At 37.7% G+C, this 18,863-nt stretch overlaps 1 protein-coding gene across 1 annotated transcript in view; it reads left to right on the forward strand.

Annotated features, from left to right (window-relative positions):
* Nucleotides 1-18,863, forward strand: part of dgki (diacylglycerol kinase iota) — a 287,280-nt gene that overhangs the window by 200,498 nt on the left and 67,919 nt on the right. Inside the window, 3 exon segments of the mRNA XM_062983094.1 lie at nucleotides 7,442-7,542; nucleotides 16,495-16,574; nucleotides 17,945-17,989. Coding sequence (XP_062839164.1) covers nucleotides 7,442-7,542; nucleotides 16,495-16,574; nucleotides 17,945-17,989 — 226 coding nt within the window.

Raw genomic sequence — 18,863 nt, forward strand, 5'->3', positions numbered from 1 at the left:
GTGCAGGCTAAACATACCCAGCTCTTTAAGATGCTCTTCATAGGACATGGTCTCCAGACCTTTGATAATTTTAGTCTCCCTCCTCTGGACACCTTCCAGCTTGTCAATATCCCTTTTAAATTGGACACAGTATTCCAGGTGAGATCTAACCAAAGCAGAATAGAGAGGCACCATGACTTCTCTTGATCTAGACACTATGTTTCTTTTGATGTAACCCCAAATCCCATTGGCTTTTTTAGCTGCTGAATCACACTGTTGGCTCATGTTCAACTTGTTGTCCATGAAGACTCCAAGATCTTTCTCACATGGACTGTTGCTGAGCCAGGCATCATGCATCCGGTATCTGCATTTCATGTTTTTCTGCCTAAGTGAAGTATTCTACATTTTTTTGTTGAAATTCAGTTTGTTAATTTTGGCCCAGCTCTCTAATCTGTTGATTTTTTTTTTAAAAAAATCTGATCCTGTCTTCTGGAGTATTAGCTATTCCTCCTAATTTAGTGTCATCTGCAAACTTGATAAGCACACCTTCTAAACCTTCATCTAAGTTTTTAATAAAAATGTTGAAAAGCACAGGTGAACCACCTCTGATAGTTTTTTTAATAACCTTGGATGCTGTTCATCTGACCCTGGAGGCTCATTTAGAGTTGTCACATATCTCTATGCCAACTGTTGACCTATTCTGTGTTGCATTTCCCCTATTGCATCCTCCAGGCCCCTGACCAGAGCCTCATAATCCCTTGTGATATCCTAAAGTCTGTGTCTTACAATGTCATTGATTCTCACATGGATTAAAAGAACAGTATAAGTCAGTAGGCTCAATGAGTCCTTTCAGCCTCTTTGTTATATCATGAAGCACATCTCTCAAGTTTTCCTATCAGGACCACAAATCACTCCTTCTGTTCTCCTCAGTAGGAAGTCCCCTATCATCACCCCATGAGTTACAAGCTTGGTAGAAACAGGAGATGCTGTGAATGTAGCATATTTTGATTTCAATTAGGCCTTTAACAAGATTCCCCATGATATTTTAGAGAGGGACCATTTTATGTGCTCCATTCCTGTTCTTCATCATCACTGATAAGGAGGAGAGCTTCAAATTGATTCTGTAACTCTAAACTCAGAGTGATACCTGGTACTTCCAGTTTTGTGTGCCACGTTCCTCCAAATGTCTAACTCCTGCATTTCGGAACTAGCTTTCTTTTCAGAGACATCTCCCATGTGTTTTTCAGTCAGAACATGCTCCACTCTGTCCAAGAAAACCTCACCCTACCTAATATGCTAGAGAATAAATACATGGATCTTAACTTGCTGGACCTTCTCTTTCAACAGGACTACCAACTTGCAATTGCTGCACATGTAACTAATCATACTCTCTGACAAGAACGCAAGCACATCGTAGCTGGTGCCAGGGATAGCAGCAACTCCCTCCTCATGCATGTTAAGTAGTCTTAGGTAGGCAGGCACTGAAATGAATTTGTAGGTTTCCCCTTCAAAACTGCCCTGCTAAACACCGAAACAAAATGCTTGTTGCCCTGCCTGCTAATGGAGTTCCTATTGAACCCTTATTGATATGGTTGCATATGCCAACAGAGAGAGCACACTGTCAAAAACAAATAACCATCTCCTCCACAGCCTTAAACAAAAATCAAGAATGGCCTGCAAAACTTAGCTGACTTTCTGCTCTCCTCAGGTACCCATTGTGTCCTGAAACTTTCAAACACATCAAATCTGCTGGTCTGCAGGGTCCCACAAACCACTCTTCTTTTCTGTTCTATGACGGCATCTCTTTATGCTTTGAATGAGTAAAGTGTTGTCAAAGAAAGCCTCAGCTTTAATGTGTATCACTTCTGAGCCTTGACAATGAAATCTCAGCAGAAAGGTTAATTATTTTTCTTTTGTGCCTGCTATTTCCCTTCTCCCCATTGTTCTAAAGGCATAGCATTTAATTAGTTTTGCATGTTTATTTCTTCTTCAGGAGATAGGTAATTCATTAATCTGTCACAGTAAACTTGCCCCAAGGGGGTTTCATATTTTCTGAAGTTTAATTTTGCTGGATTTTAAAAAAAGAAAGTAGACAGATTTTTCAGTGAATTATAATAGCGATGTTCTAAATTCAACAGTATGATATATGCCTCTCTTCACCCTCCTCCCTGCATTTATTTTTAAATCTGTCAGAAATCTATGAGTGGATTTTTCTGTATTTTCATGTACAGGCACAGAGGATAAGATATGGTTCACAGGACTTGTAAATAACTGGAAGGAGAATAAGGGTGTGTTTTAATTAAAAGTTCTCTTCCAGTTGAATCAACCGGCTATGGTGACAGATACTTTTGATGTCAGATCTGTGCTCTGGGGTCAATTGTTGGCATGGATGTTCTCATTTTCTTTTTGCTTGTCACTGTAGGCATAGCCAAAACCAAATGGAATGGGTTTTTCTGGCAGGTCTATATAATTGAACAGTCAATGAATGTAAAAGCTACTTTTGGGAGGTTAGAAGTCCTGGAACAACCTTCATGGCCACTGGGAACTGTAACCCAAAAATGTAACCTTTCCAAGCTTGATGGTCTCACCAATATGTATCTTACTGTTATCACTTATTATTAGTCTTGTGACCCCAAGGGCAGAATCAGGAGCTTGGTCCCTAAGACAAAGTACATTCAGATGATGTTGTCTTGCCATGGCTTCAGATAAGAGGAGAGGGAGTTCAAGAGCATTGTGGTCTTTCTCATCGCCTTCTGGTACTGTGGGTGGCAACAGTTGCTTCAAATGGATCCATCCTTCCTTGGGGTATATATATGATTAGACTAACGGTGGCATTAACTTTGACCTGAAGCCAATGAGGGCTTCCTGGCACTGTCTGCTCTACCATCATTGGTTCCACTGATCATCATTGGCAATCACTTGTGTCTGAGTAGGATGACCTTCCAAGTATAAGGTCCTGGCTTTGGGTCTGTAGATGACAGTGGAGACCTATTCTTGACCCACATGTTCTTCCACAGTGAGGGCATCAGTTTCCAGATGAAGGCGGTCCCGGTCAGGGTTGGCTTGACGGGCTTTCCTCTTGACGCATTTCTCTCTTTCGACCTCCATTCATGCCTCTTAGAATTCCACAGCACTGTTGGTAGTAGCTGACCTCCAGTTAGGCTGCTCAAGGGCCAGGGCTTCCCAGTTCTCAGTGTCTATGCCACGGTTTTTAAGGTTGGCTATAAGCCCATCTTTAAATCAAAATATTAAAATGTAATTGAATTACTAGCAGCTTGAAGTACCTGGATAAAAATAAGAAGAATTAAGATATACAGTACCAAATGTTTATACACATTGCTCTTAACTGCTCGTAAGGTTTCAGAAGTCTACCTGAAATAGAAAGATCATCTTCTGCTGACAGAAAAGAAGTAGGGCATGTTATTGACCTTTGGGGGGCTGTTCTACAGCTTGGGAATATCACCACCAAGAAGACATTATCTCTTGTTCTCATCAGATGTGCTTTAGAGGGTGACAGAATCTCAATGTCTGGAAGGCACTATATGGCAGAATATCGTATTTGTGAAAGCCTGGATCCAGTCATGCCGGGTTTTATAGGTCATAAGCAGCATTTTGAATTGTGCTTAGAAATAGATCAGGAGCTAGTGAAGGTATTATTACAAGGGATAATGAAACCGGTGCTGGTCGGAAGTCTTGCTGCAGAATTTTGAACTAGTTGAAAGCAGCCATATGTACAATCTGTACGGTAGTAAATTTTTTCAGTAAATATTTAGAAGAACATTTACAGTGGCATAATCTGTAATAGCAGTGCCTCAGCAGGTTATGGACAGCATTTCATTAGAGGTTTTGAAACACAGACAAGTTGGCTACCTATCAGGGATGCTCTGCATTTACTGCATTGGCAAGGAATCAGTTCCTTCCCAATCCTAATTCTCTAACATTGACTTAGATAAATGAAAAGAGGATGGAGAAAAATGTGCTTAGGGAGAATTTTTAGAGTATCAATTTTGCTAGTGTTCAACTCATTATGTGTCTACGTTTCATTCTGCTTGTCAGTTTCCATTGCTAATGGCCAGAAAAGATGCATCTGGGGTTTGTGCTGTGCAGAAGGCTATTGAGGAAAAAGAACAAATAGCTGAAAATCGATCACTCCCGTTCTCTGAAAATTCAACTCTTTAGCATAGTTCTTGGTAGACAGACTGGGATTCCTGCCGTGTTCAATATCATTATTGCTGGCTAAGTGAGTATCATTTTTGCTGTAGAGCTGTTTTTTAGGAGGCAATGAAGCAGAAACTCAGGGGCAAATATTTAGCTGTAGTATTCTTCTGTTGATGTAAACAAAACACATTTTTTGGTCTGGGCTTGTTTTCTCTTGCAGGGAACATATAAGTACAAAAATAAGACATATGCAACCTTTTTCTGATAGCATTGCTCATTTGATCACCAACATCCAGGAGTGTACATGATTGTCTAGACCAAAGGTGTGTAAAGCACAACCCTGGAGAATATTTGTCTCATCAGGTGGGAGTAGCCTTCAATTCTTATAGGCTCCTTTGGACCTCCCAGAGTTATGGTTTATACATATTTTAAATCACTTTCAAGATCATCATGCACTGTTTAATGCTATTTTTGAAACCAGAAGAATGTCTTGCCATGTTTGGAGTTATCCTTTTCATATTAGGGGATTTTAGGCTATCTGTGTGGCCACAGACCAGCCACAGTTGGAAATCTAGACAACCTAGACAAAACAGCACTTTCCATGCACAAGAGAAGGTTTGAGGGCAATCTTAAGGTTTGCAGAAATACACAAAATTGTGGAGGGTGGTGAATATAAGACTGTGGAAAACACCAAAGCAGCCTAGTGACAACAGAGTATATTCAGTGGCCATGGACTGACATTGGGACACACCTTCAAGCTGGTGGTTTCATAACGGCATATCATAGAAAATGGCATGACTGACCATTAGGATTGCTGGTTGTGGGGCTAGTTGTTGCAACAATAGTAGGTATCGAAGAAGAAGACGAAGGCACTTCAATTGATGAAGCTATTTGTGGACTAGGATCTGTTTGGTAAAAAACAACAACAACAACCCGAGTGCTTTGGATAGAGCAAAATTCCTTATTCAAGGCACATTTTACTCACTGTATTGACTCACATGTGCATTAAACTCCTAAATTATGTAGCCCTTTACTTACAGTATATGTAGAAACTTCCTTCTGTCCTCCCTCTTTCTCTCCTCATCTTTGTCCAGTTGGTTATTTATTTTTTGATATCTTTATCATGGTGTTCAAAGCAATAAGACCAGATTCTCAGACCATGTTAAAACAAAATAACATTCTCTTTCCCCCTCCCCCCCCCCTCTCTCTCTCGATTTGTGTTTGAGAGATTCTGGAAGTTTTCCCTTAGAGCAAAATAATTACTGACTATCTGTGTGGTTTAGGGTAGTACTGACTTTTTTTTTTAGCTCATATCAACTTTGTCAACTTTATTTCAACATTCTTTACCATCACCAGAGTATTTTTCTAAATAGAGAGAGAGAGAGAGAGAGATACTACATGGGCAACATTCTCCTTTCTTACTTTTGTTTACCTGTTAACTTTCAATACAGTCAGTCTTTCAGGTGGTTCACCAAAACATTGCTGGAATTGGTTCTCTTTCTTCAGCCACAGAATGCTTGTATTCTTTGACATGAACTGCATGGTTTCTGCTTCTTTTATAAATATACAAATGTGTATGTATGTGTTTCTGTTTAAACAGACATCCTTTCTATTTAAAAATACATGGGTAGAATAGTTATGGGTTTTTTTGTCCAGTCTAATAACAAGGAAGTGTAAATACATAATATAGGTCATAATAAAGAAAATGAAAAAGTAACCCATAAAACTTTTTAAAAGCCAGGTCAATATTTAATTTCAGAACATCTTATTTTATTCCAAACTTTAAAGAGTGTTGATACCACTTCTTGTATTGATCCTTTTTTCTCAGTCAAATGTTTTTTGAATGTTAAATAAATACACACTGTCAAGAAATAGGACAAGTCAGCTTGCACAAGGTGTGCTGTTATTCATCAGATGCTCTCTCTTCCATCCCCTGTGTTTTCAGTCCCTGAGTCTACCTATAAAAACAGCAGGTAGATTTATTGAGTCAGAAGAGATGTCCAAATGGCACTTGAGGTAGACAGCTGTCCCCTGAAGCTGCATGGAAGATGTGTGTGCAGCTGCGTCTCTAGACAAATCATGGCAGCTTACCTTGGATGGATAGAGGTTTTGATGTCAGTGGACAACACAGCTGCCGCTGTTTCTATTTACAACTGGTGATTTATTGTCTATTTGGAACAGAGTGGGAAGCATGGTTATTTCAGTTGGGAATATGCTTTTAATAATTATTTTAAAATTCTATCATACTGTCTCAAAGTATATTATATTCCTCCTAACGAAAAGCTTGTAATGGTAGATATTTTCCTCTGCTTATTGTTTTAACCTGTTGCTCGAGTTCATCCTTCTTGTCATTTCTAAGATGAGACAGTCTTGTCTGAAGGAGCTGCTTTAACAGGGAGTTCATTCTCTCTAGTTTTTTCTGTTTTTGTTTTTTAAAGAAATCTGTTCAGCGGTGATAGATTTGTTTCTAGCAATCAACCGGAGATACAAAATAAGCTTCTTTGAAAATATTTGTCAATTGCCTTCTCAGTAAACCTCAGTAGAAAAGGTTCAGTGGAATATAATGCATTGTGACTTGTTTTGAGTAAAGACATAAAGCCCCCCTCCCTTCTCCAAGCTGGAAGTACAGGTGAAAAATCTGAGGGTGAGAGTGCTGCCTTGATTTTTAAACTACCTTATATATTCCTGTATAAATCTAGAAATTTTAGTAAAACCTGGTTGTCTTATTCCACTGGTAAATTGGCTGGGATTTCTGAGAGTTGTAGCCAAAACACCTGGGCACCCACAGGTTGAGAACCAATGGTATAGACAACATGTGTTGCTTCAGAGTGGCCTGTAGACTCTCCAAGGGTTGATGGTTAATATATTATGTTTCATAGGTGACCAGCTCATTGCTGTATCTCTGAACTTTTTGGGGAAAACATTAGAAATTGAGGCAGCAATTTTCTTATTTCATATGGCAGGGAGACCATGGAAACTCTTTGCCAGAGATTCAGATTGGTCGGCAGAAACATTTTGAAGCTGTGGTAAAAACATAACCTATGTTGTTGACATTTCACTAAAAGTTTTTTTATGATCCCTGCAGTCTCCAACAACCAAGTGAATCCAAAGGTGATGTTTATGGTTGCTTAAAGCTTGCATTTTGAGATGGCCAGGTCAGCGTATGGGGATTATTATGATAAGGGTTCTGTTCCAATTTTCTTATTCCTGCTCATTCCAGGAAAATCTAATTATCTCTTTTTTGTGTCTGTACTAGCTTTGAGCTGGCATTATTTTCTAACAGATACCTTGTTTTTCTTTGTAGTCCCCACGCCATCCCAGAACGCCTACGGATCAGAGTGAATAGAATTGGTTTACAAGATTATGAAGGATTGCACTATGACAAGGAAAAGCTTCGGGAAGCATGTAAATTTTCTCTTTCTTTCTTTCTTTCTTTCTTTCTTTCTTTCTTTCTTTCTTTCTTTCTTTCTTTCTTTCTTTCTTTCTTTCTGAAAAAGTAATTTGATATAAGTGCATTCACTTTTTCCCGAATGTACTGTATATAATCGACTCCTTGATAAGGAATCCACATATTTTTACAATGGAGCTCTCTAACATAAAAGAAAGCATATTAGAAGGATGTGCTTATAAAATATATAGAGTAGTAAAAAAACATTGAAATGCATTGTATTAGAAAAATGCTTCTAAAATACATTGGTAAAATTGCATAAAACGGATTAGAAGAAACATACATTTTTGCAGATGCATGTATATTTTTATGCAAACATTTGGGGGGGAAAGATCAGTGCTGTGATGAACCAGATCTAAGACTGAAAGAAAAAAAGTTCCCAAAGTCCAGGACAAATAAAATTTGAAAGAAATGATAAATGAAGCAGACTGTACATGGCCCCTTTTTGACCAACTCTTCTTCTAAACTTTCACACTGTAGTTCATCATGTTTCAACACTGGGCAAGGTATTAGCAAGAGTCATTTTGAAAATGATGCCATGTCTTTCCCTTCATTTTTTAAAAGTTACTTTCTAGTGCAGTGGTTCTCAACCTGTGGATCCCAAGGTGTTTTGGCCTACAACTTCCAGAAATTCCAGTCAGTTTACCAGTTGTTAGGATTTCTGGGCATTAAAGGCCAAAACATCTGGGGACCCATAGGTTGAGAACCACTGCTCAAGTGGAAGCTTTGTCTGCTGATGATATAAATTTAATATCTGTATAATACTTTTAGACTTGTTCTTCATGTCTTAGTAACAGAAAATATTTGAAAAATTTACTTTCTGAAGTAAATAATATTTATGTGTGGAAATATTAATTTCAACACAAAAATGCTATTGCTTCTGCTTAAAATACTAGTGAAAGAGCATCCCATGGAAACTAGGAAACCATTAGTGGCCACCAAATTAATACACCCTTCATTTCTATATAAACAAAATAAACAATTTGAAAGAAGTGTCACATCACTTCTGGTTATATCGGAAGCAGCTGTGTGGCTGTGGAATGAGTACCAGCAGCAAAAATGCCCCCTCTCACTTTGGCGATTTTCCACCCCTTTATTAGAGGAAGAGAGAAGAAGCACTGAGAATGGAATCAAATGGTTTTTTAAATAAATGTATGGCAATATGGCAGCAGTACCCCATAATGCCACTGTAGTGTGGCTCAATTTTCACTGAATATTTGTATTCTAACTCTGATGAAGTTTAAAATCTGAACTCTGAACTGAAGCATAATATCTGTATCTTACATTAAATAGAAATGCATCAATCCTCATATATACCTCTCTACATTAAATATGTTTTATGTAATGGTGTAGGAAAATGTGTCAACTACAACAAATTGTAACAGGTGATGTGATGAATAGGTCCAAAAATTGTAATCCCTCTTTTCCAAAATTGTACAACCAAAAATTGTAATTCCTCTTTTCAAAATTCTTTGGCTTGGAAAATCCCTACTGCTTGAGGTTAACAATATAGATATTACTGCCACCTTTCTTGAGCTTTCAGGTTAGTTTGCAAGACAGAATGTTGACCTACATATTCTGATTAAAATGTAATATCAGTATTGGCAGAATAATGCTAATATCAAGTTGACGAAGGCTTTCATTCACTCGGTCTATGCTTCTGGAACATGGCAATACAGCCCAGAAAACTCACAGCAACCCAATGCTAATATCCTTCAGTTTCATTTCACTTGACTCTTGGATGAAGACCTTATCAGTCTTCAAACCCTTGCCATCCAAGTGTATATCTAATTTCTGGAGAAAAATATTGCAATAATTAAGTGTCCCATTCAATTAATGATACAGAAGTCAGTGGAAGCAGTTAGCCAAGCCTGCGAAAGTGTTGGTGACAACACTTTCAAATGAAGTTGCTTTTCTTAGCGACTTACGCTGTGCCATTAATCAACACAGGATTCAGTTGCTTGTGATAACAGTATAATAGAGCCTTATTCAGGCATCTGCCTCATTATTCATGTTCATTTACAACGGAGGCATTTGTTATGTAAGAAAGCTGCCGCTTCCTTTTAATAATACAGGATTCCCTGGTAATTACTGGATGGCAAATCTTCTAATTGGTTTGCTTATCTTTCTATAGAAATATGGTTATTTTCTTTAGACATCCATCTGCTATACATACCTAGCCCTCCATACCTTTTCACTGCTTACTCATGCTCCTTTCCCAGTATTGAACAAGGCTTCCTGCTAGATATTTAAAATTCTACAATTGAAAGCTTTGTGATGAATTTGTCAGCATTTTATGGAGCTATTTGTTGGAATACATAAGGAAAAGGCATCTTTCATTCTTTCCCCAAACTCTTCTTTAAAGCATTCTAACTTTACATTTATTATGTGAAACACATCAACTCATAATAAAATAGCAAAATGGGCCACCAATCACAGCATTATGCTAAATTTACAACTGAGTAATGTCTCATCACGACCCAACACACTGTGGCTAATGTGACATATGGCTTCTGTCAACAAATAATATTTAAGATCAACCAGGTTCATATGCAAAGCTAAGTTGTAATTTACTAAAAAGAAATGAAGTCAAGCTTTCGATTTCCCTGCAGCCGTGCCGAAGGGACAGAATGTACAAGTGTTCTTTCCTCACATAGTAAAGAATGATTAATCTGAATGTCCTGGACCAATTCAGTATAGACATCTTCCTTCTACTTAACAGGCATTGAATTCGTTCCCAGACCAAAGAGTCACAATGCTGGCTTTACCGTTATGTACAGCACAACAAATAATGCAGGTGGCAGATATCAGGGATGCAGCAGAAGTCTCCTGTTATTTGTAGTTTGGTGAAACACCACCACTCTTTGGCAGGGAAGGCTTGTAAAACTAAACCTTGTAAAACTAAAAGTCCCATGATTTCATAACATCAAGCCATGACAATTAAAGTGGTGTCAAACTGCAATAATTGTGCATTGTAGATGCATCCCTAGCTTCGTAACTCAAGGCAGGCCATATATACTATTCCGGCTAACAAAAGAAAGACAGCCCGAAAGACATACAACAACCCTAACAAAAGAAAGTTTGGCAACTCAGTTATGTGTACCTTATGGCCTATTGTGAGCTGCCAAACTGATTTGTAGAGGTATAGGTTCCTTCCAATCTGTAATATTGAAATGTGTGACAACTTACCATTTAAACACCCAGTAAAGGTGTGAGACCTATTTTATTATTTGCCCCAGGCAGCAAAATGGTCCTCACCAATAAGCATGGCCCCTTTCTAATGCTCCTCTTTACCCCCCCCCCCCCCCCCAAGTAACAATAAAATGAAAGAAATCAAAACACGGGAACAAGTTTAAGAATGAGCCATTTTATTATCACTTTGGGAGTGCTGCAGAAAAGTTATTAAGATTTTTGCCTGAGACATGTCTTCATGATGAAGCATCAAATTCTCCGACACCAGCATAATAACTTGGATCATCCAGACACCGAGTAAATAAATGCTGCTCTTCTTGTTTGCTTGAAATACCAATTTGATTCTATCAGTGGCCTCATCTAAAATTGAATTTTTTTCTGCTGCATCTAAGAAGTTGTCATACACACTGTTCAGAAAAGATTAATCTTGGCTCTCTGGAGGTAGACAATTCATTTCTGCAACTTTTTTTTAGTAATTAAATAGTGTCATACTGCTTTTAGAAGATTCTTCTACATATTGGGGTACTTTCTTTATTCTTTTAAATAGATAATGACAGTATTTCATTAAGGACTGATCAAATTCTGCATTTAGATTGCAGAATAGTACACTATTCATTCATACAAGAGGTACATACTTTATACACATATGAGAAGTAATCTAATCCACTTTCTTCCATTGTGGATGCCACCAGAAGGGGAAAAGTCTCTGAAAGTATTGGGAATTTCCACTTCCTTTTTGTCTTGATCCCATCTCCTTATTCTTGAGTTGTATCCAGTCTCTTCCTTCAAATACATCAGGGTTTCCTCCTCACTTTCCTTTTGTGTCCTTCATCTTCTTTGATACAAAGTATCGAAAGAACATGAAAAATAGATTCCTGTTGACTCTGTGCTGGTCATGGACCGTAATAAAGTCTTTATTGATTGTGTTGTCGAAGGCTTTCATGGCCGGGATCACAGGGTTGTTGTATGTCTTTCGGGCTGTGTGGCCATATTCCAGAAGTATTCTCTCCTGATGTTTCGCCCACATCTATGGCAGGCATCCTCAGACATACAACAACCCTCTTTATTGATTGACTCCTGTTGACCATTTGTAAATTTCCAAGAAATGTAAATAACTCAAAAGAACATTGAAGCTCTCTTCCCTCCAAATTTGGAAAGAGCCAATGAACTGTAGTGGTTTGAGCATTGGATCACAACTCTGGAGACCAGAGTTTGAACCACAACTCTTCTGGGGATACCCATGGAGTGACTTTGGGCAAATCTCAGTCTCTCAGCCCCAAAGGAAGGCAAAGGCAGTCAGAAGTGACTTGAAGGCACACAATAACAGCAAACTAATTCTGATCCAATATTACTATGCACACCACTGCTTATATTAGCAGCTGGATATAGTGGATTGTAATCCAAAAAGGTAATATTTCCAAGTTGTTGATTCCCTGCACCTGCCAACATCTGCTGGTGAAAATGGAATGGATGCTCTGTTTCCATCACAACAGTCCTATATTTCTTACAGGAGCATACTCTTTTCTTTTATTGAAATTTTCATAAAAGCGATATAACACAACAGCAAGAAAACTTATGGAGCCGAATGCATTTTTCAACACCATGGTTTCCATTTGAGGCACACAGATTTCATCACCTCTGATGTCCTTGTTTTCATTGTGAGAAAATACAATCACTAACAGTGACTAATGATGGATTGACTCTATTAGAACTAGGAAATCCTTAAATATATTCAACACAGTGCTTAAAAAGGTTTTATTTGTAATGCCAAACAAGAATAGAGACCCAGAGATTTGATTTCATCCTAGAAGCAAATTAAAGAAGTTTTCCTTGTTGCCCTGCCTTACTGTTTCTTCTTATTCCGGGTCAAATGAAATTGAAGCAACTTTACAGAAATGATCTTTTCATGCTTGGCATTACTCTTCTAGTCATGGAAGCCAAGTGGAGTTGAAATGGGATTGATATCAGTTTACAGTTTTGCGATAGCGGTTGATTTCTTGAGGGCAAAGGCTCTGTAATGCAATCAAACAAAAGCTAGCCCTCTATGTCTGTTCTGGCCACAGTTGAGTTGCATTGAAGGATCTAGAGATTCCTAGTAAGGTGGTTTTTCATTCATGGTTTTTTCACTTTCGCAGGGGCTCTCCATCCCTGGCCCCCGTGAAGCTGGAGGACTGGCTATATATAAGATAATTGAAAAGATATGTTAGAAATGTTTGGAAAGCTCTGGAGTTTTTGAAGCTAATAGGATTTTTGAAAATAAAATACTCTACTCCAAAGTACAAGTGGCACAAATGAAGAGGGGGGTTCTATCTTCAAATGAGTTTCTATGGGGAGAAACGCAAGATAGAAATAAAGATGAGGGTGGAGTCCCTGGTGGCAAAATGAGTTACACCCTTGTGGCAACAGGACTGCTAACCAAAAGGTCAGTGGTTCGAATCCAGGGAGTGGGGTGAGCTCCCATTTGTCAGCTCCAGCTTCCCATGTGGGGTCATGAGAGAAGCCTCCCACAGGATGGTAAAACATCTGGACATTCCCTGGGCAACATCCTTGCAGACGGCCAATTCTCTCACACCAGAAGTGAATTGCAGTTTCTCAAGTCGCTCCTAACACACACCAAAAAATGATAAGGATGACTCACAATTAGCGGCAGTATGAGTCAGCTAGGTGCAGGCAATGTCTCCTTGTAGACCCTTAATTAATATTTTAAGTCTTTCTATGTTGCATTTAAGCACTACAGAATTCTCCCAAAACAGCTTTCAAAACATTCTGTCATTGCATTTAATGATCTGCCATATTGTGAAAAAATTCTTTTTATACTTCTTTGTTATCTTGTTGTAGTCTAATATTTGTATATACTGTTCTTAGCATATGTCACCTAGATTGTCTTGGCAGAAGAGTAGGATATAAATTATGCAGAACCATTTCTTTTTCTTTTTTCTCCACGACTGTCTTAGTACATGTAAATAATAGTTGACAAAACTTTATCCAGTTTTGATTGCTGAGATAAAAATGTGGTTGATAGATTAACTAATGATTGTACAGTAAGCTAGAGACTGAGTTGCCAGTTTTTCAAAACAGCAGTAAATAAATGTATAATATGTAGAGTTGATGTTAAGAAAGTAGCCATTAACAAGCTCATGTTCTACTTCAGTACCAAATAGAAGTATTTATTCCACTTCAGCTAGTCATGTATTTTCTGTAAAATTAAGATGTCATTGCATTCATAGATATAGGTAGTCCCCAAGTTATGAGCAAGATAGGTTCTGTAGGCTTGGTCTTAAGTTGAATTTATATGTAAGTTGGAATAGGTATGTTTTAAAAATGTAACTCCACACACACAAGCTTTGGCTAGCTTAAGGAAGGTTTAACATTCATGTGGTGTTTGTTTTGCGGTCTGTTCTCCTGTTCAGAAGATTTCATCTCACTTTCTGTCCCTGTGAGAATTGGATTTTGAAAAATTTGGCTTCTTGTGGAAACAAGGATTGGTAATAAAGCTTCAGTGGAGACACCTTTTCCCCATGATAACTCTTCCAGGAGTGAATTTTCCTTCCTAGTGGTAGATTTCTCTCACTTCCTGTTGTCTCACCCCCATTATTAACTATGAATCATTTGTAAATCAGATGTTTGTAACTCAGTGGCTGCCTACACACACACAAACACACACACACACACACACGGATGCATACACTGGTCCTGTTTAACATTTAGGAAGCTTTTCTTTTCATATAGAATTTATGAAATTACCATATATACCGTATTTCCCTGAAAATAAGACAGTGTCTTATATTAATTTTTGTTCCCAAAGATGCGCTACGTCTTATTTTCAGGGATATCTTATTTTTCCATGAAGAAGAATTCACATTTATTGTTGAACAAAAAATGAACATTTATTATATACTGTACAATAGTTGTCATCACAAACCAGCATAACCAGACAAACTGTGAACCCTGTCAAGAATTTCTTGTTACTACCATTATTTTCATGTACAACAATCTATGGTGCATACATTTAACAATCCTGCATGCTCTGGTGTTCTGTTCAGCAGGCATGCTTCCAAACAAAAACTTTGCTAGGTCTTACTTTCAGGGAGGCCTTATATTTAGCAATTCAGCAAAACCTCTGCTATGTCTTATTTTTAGGGGATGTCTTTTTTTCGGGGAAACAGGGTATGTATATATCTTAAATAGGATACCCAGTAAACCTACCTAGAGAAACAGCATAGTACAGTGTTTTCAGCATTGAAATATGACATTGGAGATCAGGGTCTGAAGCTCGGCTCAGATATGAAACTCACCAGGTGACATTGGGCAAGTCACTCTCTCTCAGTCTCAAAGGAAGGCAATGTGATAGGTTTGCCTTAGGATGGCCATAGGTAAGAATTAACTTGAAGACACGCAACAATATTAACATTATCAAGAGAATATATACCATGAAATATTCATCAAATACACTTTTTGATTAGGAGATCAGAAGTGGAGAATGATTCACATTTCAGCCTTGTTAGTCTATTTCAGCCTTGTTCCATGCTAGTAAGAAGGCAGGATGCAAATACAGAGGATGAATAATACAGAATTCTGGCATGATATAGACCAGCAAATTTGATTCTAATTAATTTTGGACTGCATTGATCCAGAACTTTGTTATAGTGATATAACATTACTTTAGCATAACACAACTGGGAGGATGTCATTATTGTTGTTGGTTTATAATACAATAATAATAATAATAATAACAAACTTTATTATTATTATTATTATTATTATTATTATTATTAATCATAATAATAATAATAATAATAATAAACTTTTGACAACTGCAAAAGGCCACCCTGCTGGGATCTGCGCGCATCATCCGAAAATACATCACACAGTCCTAGACCCTTGGGAAGTGTTCGACTTGTGATTTTGTGATACGAAATCCAGCATGTCTATCTTGTTTGCTGTGTCATAATAAAATAATAAACTTTATTTTTATTCTGCCCAATTTCCCCAAGGGAACTCAAAGTAGATTCCAACATACAATGGCAAACATTCAATGCTTCCATAAACAAACAAATACTGACATAAAATCCCAGAGAAACCCCGCATATGAAAATAACATTTTATATACATTGGGGCTATATATAACAAATGTCATATAATAGGTATTGGTTAGTATACCCAAATTCTTCATTTGTCATTGAGTTTGTCAATTCATCAATATAAAGCCATCTGAAGTGATGAAATATAAATGGTGTTATTGCAATATGTCTCACCACTATTTATTGGTAGTGCTCAAATATCTATATAACATAAATGCTGTTAGTCAGAAAATCAGAATGTCTTATGGAATTATCAAGTTGGAAGTGCCCTATTGAGTCCAACTGGATCTCCTTTAGCTGGAGATCCTTCAATGAAGGATTTCCAGCTAAAGCATTTCTAGCAGGTAGCTGTTTTTGAAGATGTCCACTGAAAGATACTCCATGACCTTTCTGAGCAATTGGTTTAATTGCTAAATCAATCTTGATACCTTTTTAAATGAATGATGGTGGGACTATAAACCTGTGCACATGTACCTGGATTTAAGTCTTCCTGAACTCAATGTAATTCACATTTGAAGAGACACATTATGTGCTGTTCAATGTCTCAGATTAACTGAAATTCAATATAAATGTGAATCTTTTACTTTGTTTTATTTATTCTTAATTCAATGTGTGCATTATTTATTATTCCTGTAGCCATTCCTTTGGGAATTATAGTTGTCCGAGGAGACTGTGACTTGGAGACTTGCCGCATTTATGTCGATCGTCTAGAGGAGGTGAGTTCCTGCAAAAGATGTAGATTAAGCACATAGGAATGTCTTCACAGATGAGACATATCATTGGGGTTTATTTTTGGACATATTCAGTTTGGGTGTCTCTTTCCCCCTTGTGATCTCTGTGCTAACCTTGTGTTTCTGCACAATGCTGCGGACATTATGCAGAAAGAGCACTTATCTCAGAACTGCAGCCAAATAGTTAACTGGGGATGATTACTGCATACACTACAAATTTCCTTGTTGCAACAGATCCAACGAATGCCTTTTCGGATGCACAATTCAGAGTGCTGGGTTTTGTTTACTTATAAGATTATTTGAAGGATCATAACTCAATGTATGAGCCCACCAGAGCTCTAAGATCATCTAGAGAATGCTTTCCCTTCATCCCATCACTTTCTCAGGCTCATTTAGTGGGAACAAGAAAGAGGCCTTTCTTGCTGCTCCCAGACTTTGGACAGGGCAAGATGGCTCTATCTTTGTTTTCCTTCTAGTAACCAGACAATACATTTTTGCACTGCCAAGATTTTACAGACTGATGAGGGTTTGGTATTTAATAGTGTACATAACTGTTTTAATCTTTTAAAGGGTTTGATTTTGTATAGAAGTTCTTTTCAGCATATTTTTATATTTTTAATATTTTATGTTTCAATTTATAAATTGTGTAGTTGTTTTTTAAAATCGTATATTTATACTGTTATTTTACCATTTGTTTTTAGCTTGTGTCATTTTAAATATGTTGTTAGCTGGTTTGAGTCCCATTATTGTATAAATAAATGAAATAAATGATCTCATTGCTGTGTGACACCACCAGCTTCAAGCTGGAACTGGAGCAGGATGAAAAGGCCCACGTGGCTCTTAATCACCCTCAGGCCACTTTGTGTCTCAGCGTTGCTCATTTCAGAAATTAAACATTATTCTTGTTTGCCAGGCTATTCTTTTAGAACCAAGAGGAAAATATTGGCTCACTTTTTTGATGAGCTATGTCCTAGTCATCTCTGCCATGGAAGCTCCAATATCAGTGGGCTGGAGATTTTGGCCTGAGTTTTAGACTAAATTTTAAAGGTGCTGTTAGAGGTACTGAATCTAATTGAGGTTTAGAAGAAAGATCCTTTAAAGTTCAGACTGAAATCCAGAGATGATTCACTGTTCTTCTGGCATTGTAGCCATTAGCAACCCCTGCATCTATGTGCCCCATAGCTCTTGCATGGAATTGACTGAAGCATACCTTTGCCATGCTTTTTTAAAAAAAGGTTGGTGATAGACATGCTTGCAGGAATGTTTAGCATGGAGAGGATTAATCATTGTTTGAAGTAATCATTGTTAATAGGCTTTGGAGTAATCATGGTTTCTGCCATGCTTTTTCCCTACAGGATTTGCAGTCAGTCTCTTCAAATACACAAAGAGTTCACTACCAGGTAAAACATCTCTTGCCTCTTTCCCTTATAGAAAAGAAAAACAGGAAGATTATTATTTATTTATTTATTTACAGCATTTGTATTCTGCCCTTCTCATCCCGAAGGGGACTCAGGGCGGATCACATTACACATATAGGCAAACATTCAATGCCTTTTAACATAGAACAAAGACCAGACAAACATAGGCTCCGAGCGGGCCTCGAACTCATTACCTCCTGGCCAGAGTGATTCATTGCAGCTGGTTGTAGCTGGCTTGCTCTCCAGCCTGCGCCACAGCCCAGGCCCATTATTATTATTATTAGTCTCATTATTAGTTTTGATGGCATTCCTTTCATCTAAAAGGAGAATCTAGCTGGATGTAACGGGCTCAATGAACAATTCAGTGCTTTCTGTGGAAGGATACCTTACTTATATCTGTTCTTTAATATCTACCTTTCCCCCCAAATTAATAAAATACAATTTTTAGAATGAGCCAACTACTCAAGGTTTGTGGTAAGCAAGTAATACTGATTCATTGCAGAGTTTAGCATTGTAGTAATTTAGTAAACATCACTTAAACTATGAGCATGGTTAGTGTCCTAATCTTGACACAAATCTTGATAGAGGCAGGGCCAGTCTTGGCTGCTCTCTTGGCATAGCATTATTGACCATATTGTCAAAAATGCTGTATATCCGCCAGTAAGATATAGTGCAAAGATCTACTGTCTTTCTCTGTCTACACCCCAGGCTTCTCTTTGAAAATGGGAATAATATAACTTGTCTATTATTATTTATTATTATTTACAGTATTTATATTCCACCCTTTTCACCCCAAAGGGGACTCAGGGTGGATCATAATGTATACATACATGGCAAACATTCAATGCCATTGTTA

This window comes from Anolis carolinensis, chromosome 5 (assembly GCF_035594765.1).
Source record: "Anolis carolinensis isolate JA03-04 chromosome 5, rAnoCar3.1.pri, whole genome shotgun sequence".
Lineage (NCBI taxonomy): Eukaryota > Metazoa > Chordata > Lepidosauria > Squamata > Dactyloidae > Anolis > Anolis carolinensis.